The sequence below is a fragment of the Simochromis diagramma genome, unplaced genomic scaffold, assembly GCF_900408965.1.
Source record: "Simochromis diagramma unplaced genomic scaffold, fSimDia1.1 OVJJ01000343.1, whole genome shotgun sequence".
NCBI lineage: Eukaryota > Metazoa > Chordata > Actinopteri > Cichliformes > Cichlidae > Simochromis > Simochromis diagramma.
This window is the reverse complement of record NW_024386831.1, coordinates 11,048,759-11,069,874: the sequence shown is the minus strand read 5'-3', so window position 1 is coordinate 11,069,874 and position 21,116 is coordinate 11,048,759. Positions and strand designations below refer to the sequence as shown.

General features: G+C 41.2%; 2 protein-coding genes across 2 annotated transcripts; one reads left to right on the top strand and one right to left on the bottom strand.

Moving 5' to 3' along the window:
- Positions 1 to 106: 106 nt before the first annotated feature.
- sowahca (sosondowah ankyrin repeat domain family Ca) lies at positions 107 to 4,872 on the bottom strand. The gene is made up of 4 exons (XM_040028338.1): positions 4,323 to 4,872; positions 3,543 to 3,916; positions 2,971 to 3,357; positions 107 to 2,065 (listed from the first exon to the last, which is right to left on the bottom strand). Exons 1-4 carry the CDS (start codon positions 4,666 to 4,668, stop codon positions 1,607 to 1,609), a joined length of 1,566 nt encoding a protein of 521 aa, XP_039884272.1. The 5' UTR covers positions 4,669 to 4,872; the 3' UTR covers positions 107 to 1,606.
- A 1,466-nt stretch (positions 4,873 to 6,338) lies between these two features.
- sept10 (septin 10) lies at positions 6,339 to 19,428 on the top strand. Its single transcript, XM_040028351.1, has 10 exons — positions 6,339 to 6,499; positions 7,425 to 7,539; positions 8,064 to 8,259; positions 8,377 to 8,563; positions 15,011 to 15,172; positions 15,467 to 15,563; positions 16,729 to 16,897; positions 16,984 to 17,116; positions 17,481 to 17,659; positions 18,319 to 19,428. Exons 1-10 carry the CDS (start codon positions 6,470 to 6,472, stop codon positions 18,332 to 18,334), a joined length of 1,284 nt encoding a protein of 427 aa, XP_039884285.1. The 5' UTR covers positions 6,339 to 6,469; the 3' UTR covers positions 18,335 to 19,428.
- The last annotated feature ends 1,688 nt before the right edge of the window (positions 19,429 to 21,116 follow it).

Here is a 21,116-nt window from a genome sequence, read left to right as displayed (position 1 = left end):
AACAGTGATTTCACACCACACAATCACTTCACAGCATTTTACAATGAAAACACATTTTCTTTCTAAAGACATAAGAATCAACAGTGTGCTGCATTTCCATTTCCTCTACTCATGCCGCTGAGAAAATGACATAAAATCTCTACATCAAAAGTGTAAAGACATAGAATGACACGAATCTCCGTGATAAAAGTACAAATGCTACAAATTAGTAACAGAACATTCATGAAATTTGGGAGGAAGAAAGGTTCACATATTTGGGAAACCACTTGAGAAATCGCTGCTAAACCTATGGCACATTCTGGCCAGAGTCCTTAGAGAAAACGGAGCTTGATGAATAGATGACAGTGTGCATGCAAAGTCAGACTAATATATGGGAACAATATTGACTTTGTCTCAGTTTCATATGATGTCGTTGTTTCCGGCGGATATCTATGACCGTGGTTGCCTGAACCTTTACCCTTATGAACCAATGAATCCTGTGTCACATTTTTGGAGTAAATATAGAAATGAAATGTCAGATAACAAAGCAAAACTCTGCAACTGACATTCAGAGAGCAATATCTAAATATCAGTGTCTGAACATTTGCATACACACCACACACAAAGCAATGTAGAAACAAGTGAATTAGCTTCAGAAAATTTGAGGTACGTTATCGGCAGTAGAAAAATGTATATAAAGTTGGTGACTGTGCTTCTACTAATCTGTGTTTTTGTATAGCTAATTGGAAACAATTAAACAATTCGTAGCAACATCTCCCCATTAGTGAACCTAACTCTTTTTGGCTCCAACTTTAAATAAACAAAAATGAATGGAGAAATAACTTACCAAGCCCCTTTTGAATATCAGTTAACTTTGCATTTAAACGGGTAAAAATCTGATCCCCCTTTGATGTTATGCCTAGAATTTTAAAAAATAGATATGATCTGGGACCCAAATGGATTTTTCTACTACCAATTTTTAAAAAGTGACAAGTGCAAACATGATGACTGTACACTGTTGCTCGTTATAAAAAAAATCTGCGATTTCAACCGTCTGAATATTAAAATCTGCCACTTTAAAAAATAAAATATTTGTTCACATTACAGGAATGTACTAAAAAAAAAAAAACATCAGCACCATCTAATTTCAGACTAATAGTGTGTGTAAATATATTACTCTGCAAACAGAAACGCGGTGAGGAAACAAACCAAAGTGCTTCAAAGTGAAAACTTTCTACAATACTGCTTGTTGCTTTTGCATTTTTATGAACATAACTGTACTGTAACATGTTTAAATTATGTTTGTGATGTTAGTTGTCCAAATTAAATAAAGGGAAAAAAAAGTCAAAACAAAAATCGAGTTTGAAAGAATTCACAGTCTAGCCAAGGCAAATAAACTGTCACGTGACTGTACCCTTCCCTCAGTGACAAACAATAACTGCAACAGGAACAAAAATAAACTAGAATTTTAGAAAACATAATTTTGTAAAATGTGTTAGTTTCTGCACTGTTATATTTTGTCACTAAAATATCTGACCTGTCAGATAATAAAAGATACCTATGCTACAAATAAAAACACCTGGGAGTGGTGTACAGCTCTGTGTCGCTGGCTTAGAGTGGTGTCGATTTATCCAAACAGGTTGGACAGCGGTCTCGTTCGAAGAGGACTGCTGTGTAGCTCCTCTCCTCTTCCCACCTCTCCTGTGTCCCTGAAGGAGGCGCTGTGGATGATCTGGGCTCTGTGGCGTCCTCTGTGCAGCCGGGCATTCAGTCGGCTCAAAGACGTCTTCCTCTGCATCCCCCCTTTACCCTTCCCGTTCCCCGTTCCATCTTCTGATGCCTCTGTTGGTGAATTCAGCAGCCGGAGCGGATTCAGATTCCCTTGGAGGACTTTGGCAAATCTCCAGCCCCGACCTCTGCCGCTGCCGTTGTTCTCACTGTCTGACTCAGGTCCCGGTGAGGTGACCACTCCTTCTTCCAGCAGGTCAGCAGCTAGCGGTGGGGACAAGTACTGCATTGGTCTCCTCCCGCTGTAATCTCGAGCTTCAGGGTCTGCATCCCAGTCTGACAGCAGGACACGAACCACCTGTCAACGCAAACACACCGCATGCAAACATGAGAGGTCTCGTTTTCATGGATATTAGAAGGCGACCATGTAGCTGCATTTCTTTCCCTCTCTCTCCCCACTTTCATGTCTGTCTACACCGTCTCTATCCAATAAAGGCTAAAATGCCAAAATAATAATAATACTAATTATTAAAAAAAATGAATAACTAGACATTTGAAACTTGTCCACAACTGGGTGTTCCAACAGGGCATTAATCCCAAACACAAATAAAAACTAGAAGGTGTTTGTGAAGGTTCTCAGTCATCCAGGTCATCGTAGTCTAAGGAGCTTGGAAAGGAAAGCGTCTGGACTTCTTTACATTGCTTGAACGTAAAGAAGTCCAGAAGTCCAGACGCTTTCCTTTCCAAAAAAACAAAAAAAAACAAAAAAAACAAAAACAAAAAAAAACTAGAAGGGATAGAGAAAGCTAACATTAAGCTTCTGGTAAGAGCACTGATCTGTAATAGGTTCTAAATGAATCAACTCTGCACAGGAGAGTGGTCAAATATCCATATTGCTACTAAAACATGTGGTTGAGGTGCAACTTGCTAAGGAATATTGAACCAAATAACAGTGCACGTTTGAACCCCTATGTATACTTTTGGCACTATGTGGATTGCAGAATATCTAAAATAAGCTCAAACTTCTTGTCATTAACAAAATATGCTGTACAATCATTCCATCCTGGAAAAAAAGCTTCAAAGAAATCCTTAAAAAAACCCAAATTACCACCTAGGATGAGTGTGTTTAAACTTCTGTTTACAACCATAGTTCAGTTAACTTGTTTTGAGCTAATGTTTCTAGCCTGGGCAGATAAAGTGTAGGTAATTATGTACGGCTTCACTGAGCAGGTGTAACACATGATACTACTCCCTGCAACCCACCTGGGTGTGTCCATGCATGGCGGCCAGGTGCAGCGGTGTGTAACCAGCACTTGATCTCACATTCACATTCACAGGTATAATGTTCTCTTTGGCAAAGGTGAGCAGCTGAGACAGCAGCTCAGCTTTGCCCTGCTTAGCTGCCCAGTGGAGGCAGGTAAAACCAGTCACAAAGTCTCTCTTGGTCACCAGGCTGGGTTCGACAGCAAGCAGGGGCTGAAGGCTGTCCCACAGGCCGTCTGAGGCGCACAGCATCCACTCGTGCTCTAGAGGGTCCAGGGTTACTGAGGCGCAGTCCTCGTCAGTGGCTGAGAGGAGGGACGCCGAGTCGCCTTCGCTCTTAACCGAGTCCCGGAGGCGTGACCCACGGTTGATCAGAGATCTCCGCACCTGACAGAACATACAATAGCCGTGGCTTTTGTTAAGATTTTTGTGTCACAGCACAAAATGTAGTCATTTAGAAATTCCCAGCAAACTGTTACTTTCCACAGAAAGCTGCCATTCAAAGAAAGAAAAAAAAGAAAAAGGGCAAAAGCAACAAATACTTAATGATAATAAAAAGCACTGTGTCTTACCTGAGGAGAACTACTCATCATCAGCTCTATGAAGTTCCTGCGACTTCCTTTGGGTGTTTGGATATCTCCTATATGGTCCAGTCCCTCCAGAGCACTGTCTTCAGACAGGCAGCTGGTCAGCATGGCACGCTGTGACCCTCTAGACACTCTGCGTGCCCCTCTTGTCTGCTGGTTATGAGATCCTCCGGGTTGGGCCTGGTCGAGATCTGGCATCCCAAGAACTGGAGCTGACTCTCGTCTCCTTCTGTCTCTTAGCTTCACTTCACCTCCTCCACCAGGGGTAGGAACTCCTGTGCTGGTCTTGCTCTGGGATGGGGTTGCAGGTTTCTTATTGCCATTTGTCTGTTTGTCATTGTCCAGTGGAAAGTGGACCCCTGTAAGACCATTAATTTTTTTTGTGTTCATTCAACTTCATGCAGACTTTTGATCACATGCTGCAGAATTTAACAGGCTGTTGTTGTTATTTTTCCTCACTGGTGTCATTAGTATCCTGAACCTTAGGGATTTTGTGTTTTTGGCAGGAAATGATTCCAAATTAAATTGAATCAAACACTATTTTGTACGGTGAAAAAAAAAAAGCAGTATGCGTATATTGGCCTGTAAAAACAACAAAATAATTGCCAAACCTTTTATTTATTCGTGCTGTATTACAAATAAACAAGTAGACAGTACATAAACAAAAATATAGATAAAACAGCCTACGTTACACGTAAGAAAGCAATTCATGGATAAAACACGTGCGTAAAAATCACGCAAACACAATGGATCCGTCGTCCTCACCTGTTTGGTGGCCCTTATCATGATTGCCGTTGACACAGTTGTTGTCCAGCGTCTCTTGGATATTGCCATTGCACTCCGCACCATCGTGGCTATCTACGTCTGTACGCATCACCGACGCCCCGCTGCCTTCACTGTTCAAACACACAAATTTCACGCCGTTTTCTACCTTCACGAAACCCACGCTGTCAACGATGCTTTTCAGCACCTCGCGATCCACCCCTTCCTTCGACTGTTCATTCAGCGATAGGAAATGATCGATCAGCTCCATCTGTTGGACCCTCCCTCCTCTCTCCGACAGGAACTCCTGCACGGCTTGCACTGTGCAGCGGGACGCCATCATCATCATCGTCCTCGTCCTGAACGACTCAGACAGAGCGCAAAGATCACTGGGTTATTTGCACACGAAGGTTTAAAAATGAGCCCATTAACGCGCTCATTCGCTTAAGGAGAGGATGACAGCATCTTCTTCTCTGGCCTCCTCCTCTCCTCCATGGGAAGACCAGTGTTTAGCTCTTTCAGACAGGGGGCGCTCACATCGTCTCACAGGCAAGGGGCAAGAATCATGTTGCGTTCCAGTGCTCATCGGAAACGCGGGCTTCCCAGACGACTAGTTATTTAAAAGTGCCCATAAATACTGCGTATACATAATATATAATAAAATACACATTTTTTTTCCGGTCAACACACTCACAGTATTAATAATAATTGCACTGCACAATTTGAACTTTTCAAAATAATATCCAAGGTTCATCCAGATTGCATTATGTTCATCCTATTTACGGCTATCTTTCATGCCCAGCTGGAGTTTCTTTTTGCATGCAGTGAGGAAACCGGACTCAATCTCCTTGTATTTTTGCAAAAACTTGGCCAGATTAAGAGGATTCTGATCCTAAAACATTTACCTCACCTCACAAAGAAAAGTAATCCACCGCAGAACTTGATCTTTCAGTCCTTATTAAAATTTTTACAGAACAACAAAAACAGGAGGTTATTTGAGTAAACAAATACACCTTAACAGTCAAGAAGTAAATTCAAGGGGAAGAGCACAAATTATTGACCTAAAAGGTGCAAATTGAACCTTAAGCTTATTAAACCTGTACTTATTTGTTATATTAAGATTTCAACCAAAATACACAAAAGATGATACAATATGAAGAATCGAAACAGAACCAGGACAAAAATAAATGTTTCTTTTAAACAATGGAAATCATTCTGTTCCACATTTTTATATTTGTTTACGATCTGATTTTTAGACTGTTTTTAAAATGACATAGTGAACAGAACAATCTTAATTCCTCATTATAGTTACTCACATTTACCCATATAACAGATACACCTTGTATTTGTTTTTAAATTGTCCTGGCCCTGTTCTTAGTTAACATGCTTTCCCTCTAATTTAAAACCTCCAAATACAGTTTAGAAGGAGATTTTTTTGTGCTTTGTACAATATCGGTGGAGTCCGGAGCTCAATGAAACAGTAGAATTTTAAGGCATGCAATTTAATGGATATTCTAATGCCTTGATCATAATAATCTGATAATCTTTAATCTATTTATAATTGCTTTAGCTTTCTTCTGTAGCATATAAACCGGATTAGTTAGTTGGTCTTACATGCATTTCCCCATAGCTATACACAGCAGATCCTATATGGAACAGTTTTAAATTAATATGATATATATAATGATTTTTCATTTCATTATTTTATTATAATAATCACACCTCAAAAAAATCTGATTTCATACATTTTAATGTTTTGTCGGTGCAAACAGTCCCCAAAGTAAGCACTGGGAAAATTAAATTGCGCTGTACCATTATTAGAAAAGGGGGGCGATTTTATTACTGCATTATGTTTTTCTTGCTTTTCAGCGCTATCTTATCTTTTATTTTTGTAAATCACATGCTGTAGAACATTTAAATATTGGAGCCTCCGCAAAATTTGCCATAACTTGCATGACTGTCGATATAAAGAAAATTTAGAAATCGTCCCATTACTACATTGTTTTTAATGGTGTCGTCTGTCCAGTTGTCGACAGCAGTAGGGCGGTATTGAGCGAGATTCTTTGAGAAAGAAGTCGATCCTTTTCTAATTTTAATTTTTTATTTTTTTTAAAGTTATTTCTGAATCTGTTTACGACCTATCTTAAGTTATGGCTTCTTCGGATGTTGCGCGGCAGCCGGTTAGTATTTTTTTTTTTTTTTTTACTCTGTTTTGTCGACAATAAACTTCTTTCTAGACAGTTGAGCAGGGAGTGTCCGAGGCTATCGTTAAGTTAGCTCCTAGCCTGAAAACTTTCAGTTATTACACTTATGGAAAACATTCATGTTTAAACGGGGCAAAGTTTAAAACTCGACAACATATGTATGATGTGCTATCAACACAAGCACTGAACCTTTTTTTAAAAAAAGATCTCCGGTTATGCCTTTCACTACGGTAAACGGCTGAGAGGGCGCTAGCTGGCTAAGGCTACACTAGCAGTGCTACATTAGTTTCATAGAATCGTTAACGTTAGCTCCGTGATAAGCTTTTGAAAATATGTGTGCAATTCGTGCCTGCCGCAAGATGTATTTGTACGTTGCGGGAGCTTTATGACACAAATATCATTGATTATTAGCCCTCACAAATCTGAATGAAAGTTGGCGTTTCGACCTCCAGCAATGATAAGGATTCAGAAATAAAGCACAGCACCGCCCACAGAGTTATTAAAGGTTCTTAGTCATAGCATATCTAAATCAGTGCTGCTGACCACCTACACTCGGGATGTTTCATTAATTTAGACTGGAGAAGGTCTGACAAAGTGGACGACGGTGATATTTAAAGTTATCTCAGGCTTTTGGAAGTTAGGTGGATTTATCTTATTGTCCTATTTAACGTCTTCTAACCGCTTTTGTGCCTCTTTGGCCCACACACAGGCTTTAAAAACCAGATTTATCTAATCAGGCAAAGAATAAAGACAAAAATACGTAAACATCTTGGCTGGACTAGACTACTCGGTGCATGATGTGATTCTGTTTGTTTGTAAGTGCAATATTTTGTGAAATAAGAGAGGGAAAAAAGCATCATAATGTTACAACCCAGCTTTTCCTGTCAAATTTATTCCACAGGATAAAGGAGTCCGGTCCTTGTCTCTTGCTGGCCATGTGGGCTTTGACAGCCTTCCTGACCAGCTTGTCAACAAGTCCATCTGCCAGGGCTTCTGCTTTAATATTCTCTGCATCGGTACTGTGTCGCTCACACATAGATACATAGATGAAACTCTGCATACATTATGCAGAGTTTCTTTTTGCTGTTGATGATGAGCTAATTTAAAAAAATTTTTTTTTGGTATGTAGGAAAAAATTAAGACTTTTTTTTATTATTTGTCATGTCATTTAGACAGGAGTAGTGGACATTTTTGTTGAACAAATTGACAGGAATAACAGAACATAGACTCTCTCAGAAAGTTTTATTGCCTTTATAAAACGTAGGTAGATTGTCTGTCATTAAATAGTAATAGAAATGCATTGCTAAATTTTATTTTGCATACAAACATTCAGTTAATGATCTCAGTTTGCAGCTCTTAGTCAGGCATTCCTGATGTTAAAGCTCCTGCACACTTAGCTAGAATTCATTGTGACCACAGTTGCATTGCTGGATAAATCTGACTTTCTGGCAGTTATAGTTACAATAAAATTGTGCTGAAAAGTTTCTGTTTCAAGTTTAGTTACTAAAGATTGCATCATACGTCTCTTTTGTGCCCCTAGGTGAGACGGGTATAGGCAAGTCTACACTGATGGACACGCTATTTAATACCAACTTTGAGAACTTTGAGTCATCCCACTTTGAACCTCAGGTGAAGCTCCGGGCTCAAACGTATGACCTGCAGGAGAGTAACGTCAGACTACGTCTCACTGTGGTCAACACAGTTGGCTTTGGAGACCAGATGAATAAACAAGAGAGGTACGAGGAAGAGCTGAGTAGGTTATTAATGTTGGAGGATTGCGACTGCCGTGAAGTGATTTTACTGTCGTTGTGAACTTGCCAGTTACTGATGATCACTTTATGTATGTCTTTTAGCTACCAGCCTGTGGTGGACTACATTGACAGGCAATTTGAGAGTTATCTCCAGGAGGAGCTAAAAATCAAGCGTTCTCTTCACAACTACCATGACTCACGAGTCCATGCCTGCCTTTACTTCATTTCCCCCTCAGGCCATTCACTCAAATCCCTTGATCTGGTCACCATGAAGAAATTAGACAGCAAGGTAGGAGAAAGGACCACAGTGTCTTCTGCATGTCAGAGGGTATAATAAATGTGTTGTATTTCTCAGTGTCACTGTAATGTAATATTTAAGAAAATCTGTCAGTTTTAAAGTTGTTTTCTTTATGTTTGAAGTAGAAAAAGTAGCAAGTCAAGTTGTTTCACGCATTTTGTGTAATTGATGGCGAAACTTACCTGTGTCTGTGGTTGCAGTGCTACTAAGTAGCATAGTTAATAGCAGGCTTAAGTTTTAAAAAAAATCTAGCCCAGCAACATTTCAGTCAGGCGGCTCACATTTGAAATGTATTATTGCAGCACAAGAATATAATTGGCGTTGGCATCTAGATATGTTACACTTGTTCATTGGGGAATGATGATGTACTCCAAAGGTTAAAACGTAATTAGAAGGGCATGTTTGGTATTTGATCTGAGGAGAGTCAGGTGTGTTGATGTGTATGTCACAACATACCTTCAAACCTAGTTTGTGCTCACAATTGTTACTTTTGCAAACAGCAGCATTCACGAAAACTGACGTCACAACTATTGGCATGCGCCATGCTGTGGTGTAGTTTGGGCTTGTCGTTTCCCTTTTCGATTCCCTTTTCGACCTGACACACAAATCTATGATCATGTTGGTTTTTAACTACCATTTAAGTAAATATCAGAACAGAAGCTAAGATTCCCGGAATATACAGATGGTTTGAAGAGATTATACGTTTTGGAGGAAAAAACCAAACCAACTTGCTTTTCACGTCTTCTTGTTTTGACTTTTCTACTCTTATGCCAGCACTAATGCCAAGATTTTTTTTTTAAATGGTAAATGGCCTGTATTTGTATAGCGCTTTACTTAGTCCCTAAGGACCCCACAGCGCTTCACACTACATTTAGTCATCCACCCTTTCACACACTGGTGATGGCAAGCTACATTGTAGCCACAGCTGCCCTGGGGCGCACTGACAGAGGTGAGGCTGCTGGACACTGGCGCCACCGGGCCCTCTGACCACCACCAGTAGGCAACGGGGGAAGTGTCTTGCCCAAGGACACAACGACCGAGACTGCCGGAGCCAGGGCTCGAACCGGCAACCTTGCGATTACAAGACAAACTGCCAGCTCTTGAGCCACGATCGCCCCGTGCTGAATTCAGGAGAAAACCTGTCATTCAGGAGAAGTCTGAACTGAGCTGGTTTGCTCCAGGTGCCAATATAAACAATGACAGGGCTGTGGTGTGCGTTGACCATAAACCAGGCTTAAGTTGTCTACCTGACCTGGACCACTGCCCTCGGTCCACAACAGGCCAGTGATTACCAATGAGGAAAGGGGCAATAATGCAGTAGACATTCTGTAAGGCACCATTTCATTACAGTTAAAAGGGTAAGACAATGACAAGAATTGTTGTGTGGAGATGAGTAGTAAAAAAATAGAATATGATGTAGACCATATACTAAAAGCATTGTAATCTCCGCATTTAGTTTGGAGCTAAAGATGACGAATTGAACATTATAAAAGATGGATGCTCTGAAAAATCAGGCCAATGCTGAAGTGCTGTAAACGTTTTATGGCCGCCAGTGGATAATAACTGTGGTTCCAAAAAAGAATTTATAAAAGGTTATCTGAAAACCACCCTCAACTTCCTTTCTTTGTGACCTCAGTAAAACCCCTTATTGTTATTTTTAGGTAATCCTGAATAATAAAAACAAAAGTTAAAAATCTGGTCAAGAGAATTATGGAGGATATGTTCAGTTTCAGATCCTCCTCTTATTAGAATAGAATAGAATAGAATTCAACTTTATTGTCATTGCACATGCACAGGTACAGGGCAACGAAATGCAGTTTGCATCCATCCAGAAGTGCTTTAGTGATATAGATATATTACAATATATTAGCAATAATATAGATATGTGAGTATATTACAGAAATGGGTCTATTATGGTATGTTATAATGTACACGGTATGAAGTATGTTGTGAATATTCTAACTATAAGTATGTACAGGCTGTAGTGAGTACAAGCTATGTACAGGATATGAACAGGATATAAATATGAAAAACTATACAGAATATGAAATAAATAACTTTACAGAATCTGAGATATACAGCTATACAGAAATGGGAACTATGCAAGTTGTAAACAGTTGTAGGATTAAAGATTATCGAATGTACAGAATGATTATTTACACAGAGCTATACAGTAGTGCAGTTAAGATAAGTGAGGGTGTAGATAGTTTCTACAGAGGTGCTAGTGCTAGTGGTTGTGAGTGGTGGTTCAGTCCATGTTATTATTGTGTGTTTGAGGGTACAGTTGTCCATTGTGTGTGTGTGTGTAGGTGGTTGTGGGTGTGTGTATGTTCAGTCCATGAGTTTAACGTGGGTCAGATGTCAGGAGGCAGAGTTCAGGAGTCTGACAGCTGTGGGGAAGAAGCTGTTCCGGTACCTGCTGGTCTTAGTCCGGAGGCTCCTGTGGCGCCTCCCAGAGGGCAGGAGGGTGAAGAGTCCATGCGATGGGTGACTGGGGTCTTTGATGATTTTCCCAGCCCTTTTCAGACACCGCTTCCTGTAGATGTCTTTTATGGCAGGAAGTGGTGCTCCGGCGATGCGCTGGGCAGTTTTCACGACCCTCTGCAACGCCTTGCGGTCCGAGGCAGAGCAGTTCCCGTACCAGACTGTTATACAGTTGGTCAGGATGCTCTCGATGGTGCAGCGATAGAAGTTCACCAGGATGTCTGAGGACAGGTGGTTCTTCCTCAGAGTCCTCAAGAAGAAGAGGCGCTGGTGAGCCTTCTTGACCAGCTTGGAGCAGTTGGTCGTCCAGGTGAGATCCTCGGAGATGTGGACTCCCAGGAACTTGAAGCTGCTCACACGCTCCACAGCCGTCCCCTTAATGTGGATGGGTGGATGTGGGTCAGCATTCCTCCTGTAGTCCACGATGAGCTCCTTGGTCTTCTCGGTGTTAAGCAGCAGGTTGTTTGTGTCGCACCACTCAGCCAGACGATCCACCTCTTCCCTGTAGGCGGCCTCATCGTTGTCACTGATGAGGCCAATCACCGTGGTGTCATCTGCAAACTTAATGATGGTGTTGGAACCATCAGCAGGTCTGCAGTCGTGGGTGAAGAGGGAGTAGAGGAAAGGGCTCATCACACAGCCTTGTGGTACACCGGTGTTCATTGTGATGGTAGATGAGCAGTGGTTATCCAGCCGGACATGTTGGGGGCGGTTGGTCAGGAAGTCCAGTAACCATTTGCAGATGAGGGAACTGATGCCCAGGTCTGTCAGTTTCCTGATGAGTTGTGAGGGGTGGATTGTATTGAATGCTGAACTGAAGTCTATAAACAGCATTCTGGCGTAGGTGTTGTTGTTGTCCAGGTGTGAGAGGACAGAGTGCATTGCGATGGAGACTGCATCCTCTGTGCTCCTGTTCTGGCGGTATGCGAATTGGTGGGGGTCCAGGGTGGGGGGGAGACAGGATTTGAAGTGTGATAGGACCAGTCGCTCTAAGCACTTAGTGATGATGGGGGTGAGTGCTACTGGGCGGTAATCATTGAGGCAAGATGGGTTGGAGTTTTTGGGTATCGGGACGATGGAGGTGGATTTGAAGCAGGCCGGTACCACAGCGTGGGCCAAGGACAGATTGAATATGTCTGTGAGCACTCCTGCAAGCTCCCCAGAACACGCTCTGAGAACACGCCCGGGGATGCCATCAGGGCCTGCAGCCTTGTGGACATTGATCCTGCTCAGCACCGCTCCTACATCGGTGGGGGAGAGAGTCAGAGGTTGGTGGTCTGGCGTCATGTCTGCTTTGGTTGTGGTTGTGGGGTTCCCTCGCTCAAAACGAGCATAAAAGTTGTTGAGCTCGTTGAGGAAGGAGACATCAGAGGATGCGGGGGAGGGTTTGGTGGTCCTGTAGTCTGTGATGGTCTGGAGTCCTTGCCACATGCGTCGGGGGTTGGAGTTGGAGAAGTGTTCTTCTACCTTCTTTTTGTAATGGTGTTTGGCTTTTTTGATGCCCTTCTTTAGATTAGCCCTGGCTGTACTGTAGGCGTGTGCATCTCCTGACCTAAAGGCAGTGTTGCGGGCCTTCAGGAGGAGACGAACATCCCGGTTCATCCAAGGCTTCTGGTTGGGGTACATGGTGATCCGTTTCTGGGTGGTGACACTGTCTGTGGTTTTGGAGATGTAATCCAGTACAGATGAGGCGTACTGGTCCAGGTCTGTGTGGGTGAACATATTCCAGTCTGTGTTTTTAAATCTGTCCTGGAGCACTGCGTCTGTCCCCTCTGGCCACACTTTAATTGTCCTCACAGCAGGTTTCACACGTTGGATGAGTGGTGAATACCGAGGTGTGAGGAACAGGGAGAGATGGTCCGATTGTCCAATGTGGGGGAGGGGTGTGGCTTTGTAGGCTCCAGCCAGGTTGGAATACACATGGTCTAAAGTCTTGTCTCCTCTGGTGTGGCAGGAGACATGTTGGTGGAATCTGGGGAGGACTGTCTTTAAGTTGGTGTGGTTGAAGTCGCCAGCAACAATAAAAGCAGCCTCGGGGTGTTTATTCTGGTGTTTGTTAATGGCTGCAGAAAGTTCTTTCATGGCCAACCTAGCATTAGCGTCGGGGGGTATATACCGGCATGAGTATATGAGGTGAGTTCTCGGGAGATAATAAGTCTGCATTGACAATTAAACTCCGTTTCAGCGTGCCTCTAGTATTCACACCAAGCAGTTTCAAAAAACCTCACCTCCACCTTATTACACGCAGTTTCAAAAGACCAAGGAGGTGATGGCAAACGCTGTTCAGCTTAGAACAGGATTTCACAAACCACTGGCTGATGTCACTGTGGTTACATCCATCTTTTGTACTGTCTGTGGATGAAGATGAAGGCTGGCTTAACTTTGATAGCTTTGTCTTCAGTGAACTACAGGGATAACAGGAGATTAATGATGCGTTCATGATGCATTTGCAGGAGATAAATTTCAAACTTGGAAGCGACAACTGCAAAAGGTGCCTTCTTTTAGTACTTCTTTAGTAGGAATACACTGTGAAAACATTTAACATGAAGACAGATTATATGTGGTTGTGTGTGGGAGAGATGGTGGGAGTTTCTGTATAAGTTGCTACTGAGGTTGTTTTTATGTCTGACTGCTGGGAGAGGTTCACTGTCCAACTAACTGAACCCCCTTCTATCCATTCCTCTTGAAATGGTTAGACACTTTCCCATGCTCCCTGTGTGTAGCAACTTTGTGCTTTTTGTGTGTTTGTGTGGTTTCGCTGCTCTGGAGTGTCGGTAACCCTGGATTTGCGTGTGAAAGGGATAGAAGCAGCACTGGAATGCTGTAATCACCTCACGCACACACACTCGAGTTGTCCTTCTGTGTCAGTGTACAGAACCACACAGAAAGCGCCAATTGTTCAATCTGCAGCAGTGACAGACAGACAGTCACTCACTCAGACAGCTGTTGGATCAGATCTCTTAAGACTTCTCTGCTGGGGTCAGTGTGTGTATTCTGTATGTGTGTATGGGTGTGTGTGGTCTGGCCCCAGAAGCTCGCCCAATGACAACAAGTCATTCCAGGTCCCAGTTTGGTTTGACAACGTGACAGACAGACAGGAATGTGGGACAGCATGGTGAACTGCTGGGCCAGAAATGACATTCAGAAAACATGGTTTTTATAACACTTAGCAAAAAATAGTTGTAGGAGAAAGAATTTCTGATAAAGAGAGAGACAACAAATACAGTTCCCGTTCTTGTTGAGTGATACTGTTACCAGTCTGATGACAGGATTTATTTAATGTGTCTACATGTACTTTCACGGTATGCTGTGCTGTGAAAACAACTTGTTTTAGCTCAATTAGTGGATGCCTGTGATATCAGGAGTTGCTCTTTTTATTGAAGATAACTTTGTGAATTTAGTGTTTTGAATTTTATATATTGTCTACATGCAGCTTAAAGACAACAGTAGTTGCTGTCATGGTATTTAGTTCTTATTGAGAATAAAAGTCTCTAAAATAATGTGATAGCTGTGATGAAAATACATTTATTTGTTTCTATTTTATATTTTTCAGTATTTATCTGTATATAAATGTCCTTTAGCATACTGAGGGGAAATGCAGTGGTTTGCATGTCTTAGTTCTCAGTGTCATTGAACCATATCAAGCTACTGATATCAGTGTGGCCTTGCATTCTTTAGTGGATTTATAATTTTGTGCATTTGAGGCATTGGATGTTAATGGAGATGAAGGTCTGACTATGAAAATGGAAGCTAAAGTGTGACTCCATCATAACAAAGACATGGTGAAAATATGTGTGATGGTAAACTGGATTATCAGATTATCATTTTGTTTTTAATTATTATTATTATTTTATTTCACAGATGGCATGAAAAGTTATTTTCTGTAGCTGGCATGTATTTGTAAAAAATACTGTCACTATGCTTATCATGAACATTTATCACATCTGTCTGTAGGTGAATATCATTCCAGTGATTGCCAAGGCCGACACCATCAGCAAGAGTGAACTGCACAAGTTCAAGATCAAGATCATGAGTGAGCTGGTCAGCAATGGTGTCCAGATATACCAGTTCCCACTGGATGATGAGACAGTGGCCAAAGTCAACACTACAATGAATGTAAGGAAACACACAGACGCACAGACTTTTCTCAGATACAGGTTTAGGTGAATGTTTTTACTGGCAGAAATGTTCGAAACATATAATTCAAATTTCAGACACACACCGTGTGTGTTTTGTTTTGTCAAAGGAAACATTTCTGAGGTGTAAAAGGAATCTGTGATTTTAAGTGAGAATATTAGTGTAGGCGTTTGATCTACAACAGCTTTAGTTAAAGTATTTTTCCAAGCTGTGTCTTTTGCTTCAGATGCATGAATCCGTCTTGTATATGATTTTTTTTTTTTTTTCTTTAAGGGTCATTTGCCATTTGCTGTAGTAGGCAGCACAGAGGAAGTTGCTGTTGGAAACAAGATGGTGAAAGCTCGCCAGTATCCATGGGGTGTAGTGCAAGGTAGGATGAATTACTCTGTTTATGGATTTCTTTAAAGCTTTGGCAGTTCACCTTAACATTTTCCTTTACTGTGGTTTTCACTGGCTACACTTTGTGTCATGCTTGAAACTAGTGCTGGGCGATATGGAAAAAATATTTATCACAAATCAATTATTTTATATCACGATAATGATATATATCACGATATACGACAATTTTACCTTGTTTCCAGTTATTCTCTGGAAAGTTTGACAAATTTCATTGCTCACTTTTCTCCAATTTTAATTTGAAAAGACATTTGAGGGAACTGTTACAAATAAGAAACAAACATTTTAGTGCAGCAATATCAATGTATCAAATGAAAACAGCGGCTACTGTGATTTGTTTATGGCCCTGGGACGTTTTCTCATACGGCGTGCCTTGTGCGAAAGACTGCTGTATCTTCAGCTGGCTATAGTTCTTCTTTTTCCAACTTGCTCCCATTGTTCCACAACTTGGTTTAGCTCGGGTTTTCTGGGTTCTGGAGTATTCTTTTTCTTGGACCTTCTGTAGGTGATAGAAGAGATTTGTTGTGTTGCCATCAGGCGCGGGAATAGTTTTATGGCATAGCTTGCAAATGGGCGTCTTCCGCTCTGTCGGTGCTGTTGAACCCGAAATGTAACCAAATCACAGACGTACCCCCTCTTTTCGGTAAAAGTGCTTCTTCTTGGGGTGCTGTGTAGCTGTCTCTGCCCGTTGCATGTCCGGGCATGAAACTGCAACCTGTCGCGCGTCCATTGTTTTGAGTTGCCATAAAGCATCTCGCAAATCCGGGTGCACATAAAGCAGCACCATGTCGCAAAACCACAAGACGGAGTTTTTTTACGAAAAATATAATTATTTTCTTTTATACTTTATTTTCTTGTGCATAAAGTTAGAGTATGTATAGTGACAAGACAACACTAATATATTTGCAACAGGCTATTTAATGATAAATTTTATGTAATAATTTATACAATTAGGTTAGGAACGATAGAAACTATAGAAGATAAATGGCACGATAGACACTTTTCTATCGTCCAGGCGATATATATCGTCATATCACCCAGCACTACTTGAAACTATTTTTTTTTTTTTTAACTTGAAGCTTAGAATGTATTTTATTATGAAGAATAACCCTTTGATTTCTTTGATGTGTGTGTGTCAGTGGAAAATGAGAATCACTGCGACTTTGTTAAGCTGAGGGAGATGCTCATATGCGTAAATATGGAAGACCTGAGAGAGCAGACCCACACTCGGCATTACGAGCTCTACAGACGCTGCAAGCTTGAAGAGCTTGGTTTCAAAGACACAGACTCAGAGTGCAAACCTGTCAGGTATGACGTCACAAACCCATGCATACATCCACAAAATGAGAAAATGCACGGGCATATGACTTACAGCTGAGTTATGTGTGTTGCAGTTTGCAGCAGACGTATGAGGCAAAGCGTCAGGAGTTTCTGGTGGAGCTGCAGAAGAGGGAGGATGAAATGAGGCAGATGTTTGTGCAGAGGGTAAAGGACAAGGAAGCGGAACTAAAGGAGGCTGAAAGAGAGGTATACAGTGCATACATGCAAACTGATGTCCTCACAACACACCTTAAGCAATGTGCTTTTTGCCCCGAGTTTCCTATTCTTTATATTTAATAGACAAATAAAATCTCGCATCAGCTGAAGAGATTAAAGTAAAAATGTGTTTCCTATTGGGAAAAATAAAGTCAGCTTTTCCATTTTTCCCCATTAAAGAAGTCATTTATTTATATTCCGCTTTCAGTTTTATGCTCTATTATAAAAAAAAATTCACTGATGTTTTGTTTTCACCCAATCAGTCTACCTTTCTACACTTTTACATTTAATTTGTTCGACGTGTGAAAGTAAGTATTATGTAATGAACATGTGTTGTCACATCTCATTCTTTCAGCTCCAGAGTCGTTTTGAGCAGCTCAAGCGCCTCCATGCAGAAGAGAAAGCTGCTTTGGAGGAGAAGAAGCGGCTTCTTGATGACGACCTAAGCTCCTTCGGCAAGAGAAAAGCTGCTGCCCAACTCCTGCAGGCCCAGAGCCTCACTGCCAATGGCAAGAAGGACAAAGACCGGAAGAAGTAAGAGAATTCTGCAAATACCAGTGCCTGTGCTTTTATGGAAAAAATGATGGCTTAAAATTACAGTTTTGATTTTTGTGAAGTTATCAAAAAACTCATGACTCCTCGAGTGATGCCACTGACCAGCCAATCGTGGCATGCAGTCTGTAGATGTCATATTTTTAATACCTGCTCAGATTGCTTGGAACCCCGGCTGGTCAGGTACTATTTTAGTATCTGGTACCAGGTACTATGACCTAATGGAAAACCCTGAAAAGTCGATCTGAGTAGGTAATAATGGAAAAGGAGCTATTGTTGCCTCTTAGTGCTCCTGTTGTTAATTTCATAAACACCTCTGCTCCTTAACTGGCCAGATCAATACCCCAGAAGTTTACCTGGCGTGATGCTATACTTTGATTAAAAAGTGTTCCTTTATACATATATAATCATAATATCATATTGTGAGTAAGCACCCCTGCACAGGTCATTAATTACTTGTTCTCTAAGAGACAGTGCAGATGAAGGCACACTCATTGAACTCAAGGGTATCAAATCTGATAACTAATGAGGATGTTTAAGATCTGTGCACATGTAAGATGTTTAAGTTATTGTCACTGATTAACTGCAAACGGGAAATTCTGTAAGTTGCTCATATGTCTCTCTCTTGTTCTTTTTTTCAGTTCTGGTTTCATGTGAAGATTCTCAGTTGTGACCAGCAAAACCAGTGACATTATACCCCACACCCTTTCCACACCCCTGTGGCCAGTTGTAACACTAAAGAAACCGCCCACATAAATCAGTTCAACAAAGTCCAAAATGGTTTTTAAAATGAATCTCGTATTTAATTTTTTATCTTTCTAGCAGTGAAGTGGTTCCTGTGAGGTACAATTCACTTTCAGCTTGTCAGCACCATATGTAATAATCCATCACCATTTTTACAGGTTTGTCTAGTGTTTCTGTCATTAAGAGTTGTCAGAAGTGTCACAGGATATTATATTTCCCTGTTTCTTTCTAGTTTTTTATATTCTCTTTGTTTGGTACACCACCTTGATGCTCTAAATCTTCAATCTGAACATACTAGCATTAACTAAAAAAAACAACCCCAAAAACACTGTTAGGAACCTCACACGTTCTCTTGCGGTTGTTCCAAAGGGAACAAATTGGTTCAGAGTGTTTCACTTCTCTGCCGAGGTTTACAGTTAAACGGTTTTCTGAGGAGGGTAAAACAGAGGCTTGGTTTGGGATTAGGTACATGTTACTGTGTATTTTTATACATATATTTTTTGTTTTACTTGCTCTCTTATTTTCATTTTTATTTTATTTTTTTTATATATTGACACAAACCGTTGACACTTGCAGTCCTGTCTGTATGAGAAGAGCTGACTCACGGGGAAAAAATGCATCACACCGAGTCGCTGTTTGAGGGAGAATTGTATTTCTCTGAAGACTGTATTCTACATATTTCTGTTCATCGCTTTTCGGACTTTTTAACTGTGTGAAACCCTTTCTCAGCAATACTCCAGCATAAACCGCTGCTGGTTTCAATGATTTAAAAAAAAAAAAAAAAAAACTTACTGTATTTACACTAGTTAAAGGTAATAGTGCCTTATCTGTATTAAACCTAAAAACTACGTTATCCAGTTTGTGATCACATCCAGGGAAACACATCGATGCCTACTGGATAAATGCTTGCCTGAGACACATTTGTACTACACTTATATTTAAGGAATAAACAGTATTATATGGGAGCTTTTCTTCTTTCTAAATAAATCTTTGTATTTTTATGATGATGGATTGTGTTTGTCTACTTCATTAAAGGCTGGGATGTTTATAGGCAACACATCTACTGGTACCATCTACTGGTACAGCGTGAGGTTCAGACTGTGATGTAATGAATGAGGACTGATTTAACCGTACCCACAGTCTGTTTGCACTGGCTTCAAAGATTTGACAGTGGAAGAGCTACAAACTGAAATGTTATGTCCATGTGTAATGGCATCATTGCAGTCCTGCCAAGGAATTCCCCCAGGATATCTAATTGTGGAGATTATTACACTATTAAATGTACTGTTGGTCTGACATTATACACTGTATTTGGGGGAAAGCATTTCTTTAGCGAGGCCTGTTTTTGCCTCACTAAAGTTTTATTGTTGGTTGCTGACACCACATCTAATCACTGGAATAACACTTTTAAGGCATTTGAACGTTTTCTTTTATACTAAAATAAAAGAAAATGCCTCCATCTGTGTGGTTCAGTTAGAAGAAATGTTAATGTCTACATTTCCTTTTCCTTTTCTCAGAAGATACGTGGAAGAAGCTCTCCCTTTGCTTTAGAGTAAGATTTAGTAGGCAACAGCAGCTTAACATCTCCCCTACCCACCACTTGCTATATCTGAACACACACACACACAAAGGGAGTGCCCTATATTGCCTGATAAAGGACTTGTTCCCTGCAGTGTCTTACCCTACAGCACTCTTTCCCTTAGTGTGACTCTGGAGCTGGCACACAGACAGGTGGAAAGACAGCTCTGGCGTAAAGCAGAGGAATGCTGATCGATTCCTTGCAGGAGCCTGCAGCACCTCACTGGTATAATAAGCTGAGAAGTGGATACCTAGAGGAGAACCATTTCACCCAGGAAAACTGTGGAGAATGGGCACGTGTGTGTGTGTGTATATACAGACACCTTCAGCTGCTCTCTAGGAGATTCAGCTCCCAGGTGGGAAGTGATTTCACCCAGTTTTCCTGGAAGAACACAATCTGTGCACTGCAGAAATCTGAAAAATCAAAGAAAAAAAGTGCAGCATGCCCTCTCTCTGCTTTAAACGCAGCAGTTTGAGTGTTAGAGTCGAGCTTTTTATGACTGGGTTTACAGCTAAGATAGCTGTCATACACCTGCACTCGCACATGCAGACATTCCCGTACACACCCCTGTCACCTTTTGCTAGTCACTCTAAATGCAAATGGGGGTGATCGCTGGAGACAGGCTCGACTCGTGGAAAGATAGGGTTGTCATTTAAGGGGAGTGCCGCTGACGCTCTGAAATTTACCAATTACACCCCTCATCCACGCCAGCGCTGGCTTTTAGAGGCCAAGAGGAAGAAGATAAGAAAGGAGGAAGATAGAGATTTGAGAATGAGTCAAAGAGACAATGGGGGGAAGGATAAAAGAGGAAGAATGTCTCCTTTATGCCTAAACACCTCTTCACTTCACACACTTCACTAATGATACGCCGACAACCATACCTGGAGTGTTGCTCCCACAGCTTTTCACAAGATAATTATAATTATAGCAAGATACAATATGACTCTCCAGGATGGATTCTCTAATGGCCAGCTGTGAAATCTTAATGGGCTATACAGGTAATGTCCTTGTTTTTGTACCAGGAGCACATAAATGTGAATTGATTCTGCCACTTCCTCTTTCATGACAATCATAAAGTTGCAGGCAACATGTAGGGAAAAAAACACACTGAACAGC

Bases quoted from the DNA above. Each gene is read 5' to 3' on its own strand.
- sowahca (XM_040028338.1), bottom strand. From the start codon at position 4,668: ATGATGATGATGGCGTCCCGCTGCACAGTGCAAGCCGTGCAGGAGTTC. The intron at 3,917-4,322 runs GTGAGGACGACG...ATGGTCTTACAG, and splicing joins TGATAAGGGCCACCAAACAG to GGGTCCACTTTCCACTGGAC. The intron at 3,358-3,542 runs GTAAGACACAGT...ATGTTCTGTCAG, and splicing joins TGATGAGTAGTTCTCCTCAG to GTGCGGAGATCTCTGATCAA.
- sept10 (XM_040028351.1), top strand. From the start codon at position 6,470: ATGGCTTCTTCGGATGTTGCGCGGCAGCCG. The intron at 15,173-15,466 runs GTAAGGAAACAC...TTTTTCTTTAAG, and splicing joins AAGTCAACACTACAATGAAT to GGTCATTTGCCATTTGCTGT. The intron at 16,898-16,983 runs GTATGACGTCAC...TGTGTGTTGCAG, and splicing joins TCAGAGTGCAAACCTGTCAG to TTTGCAGCAGACGTATGAGG.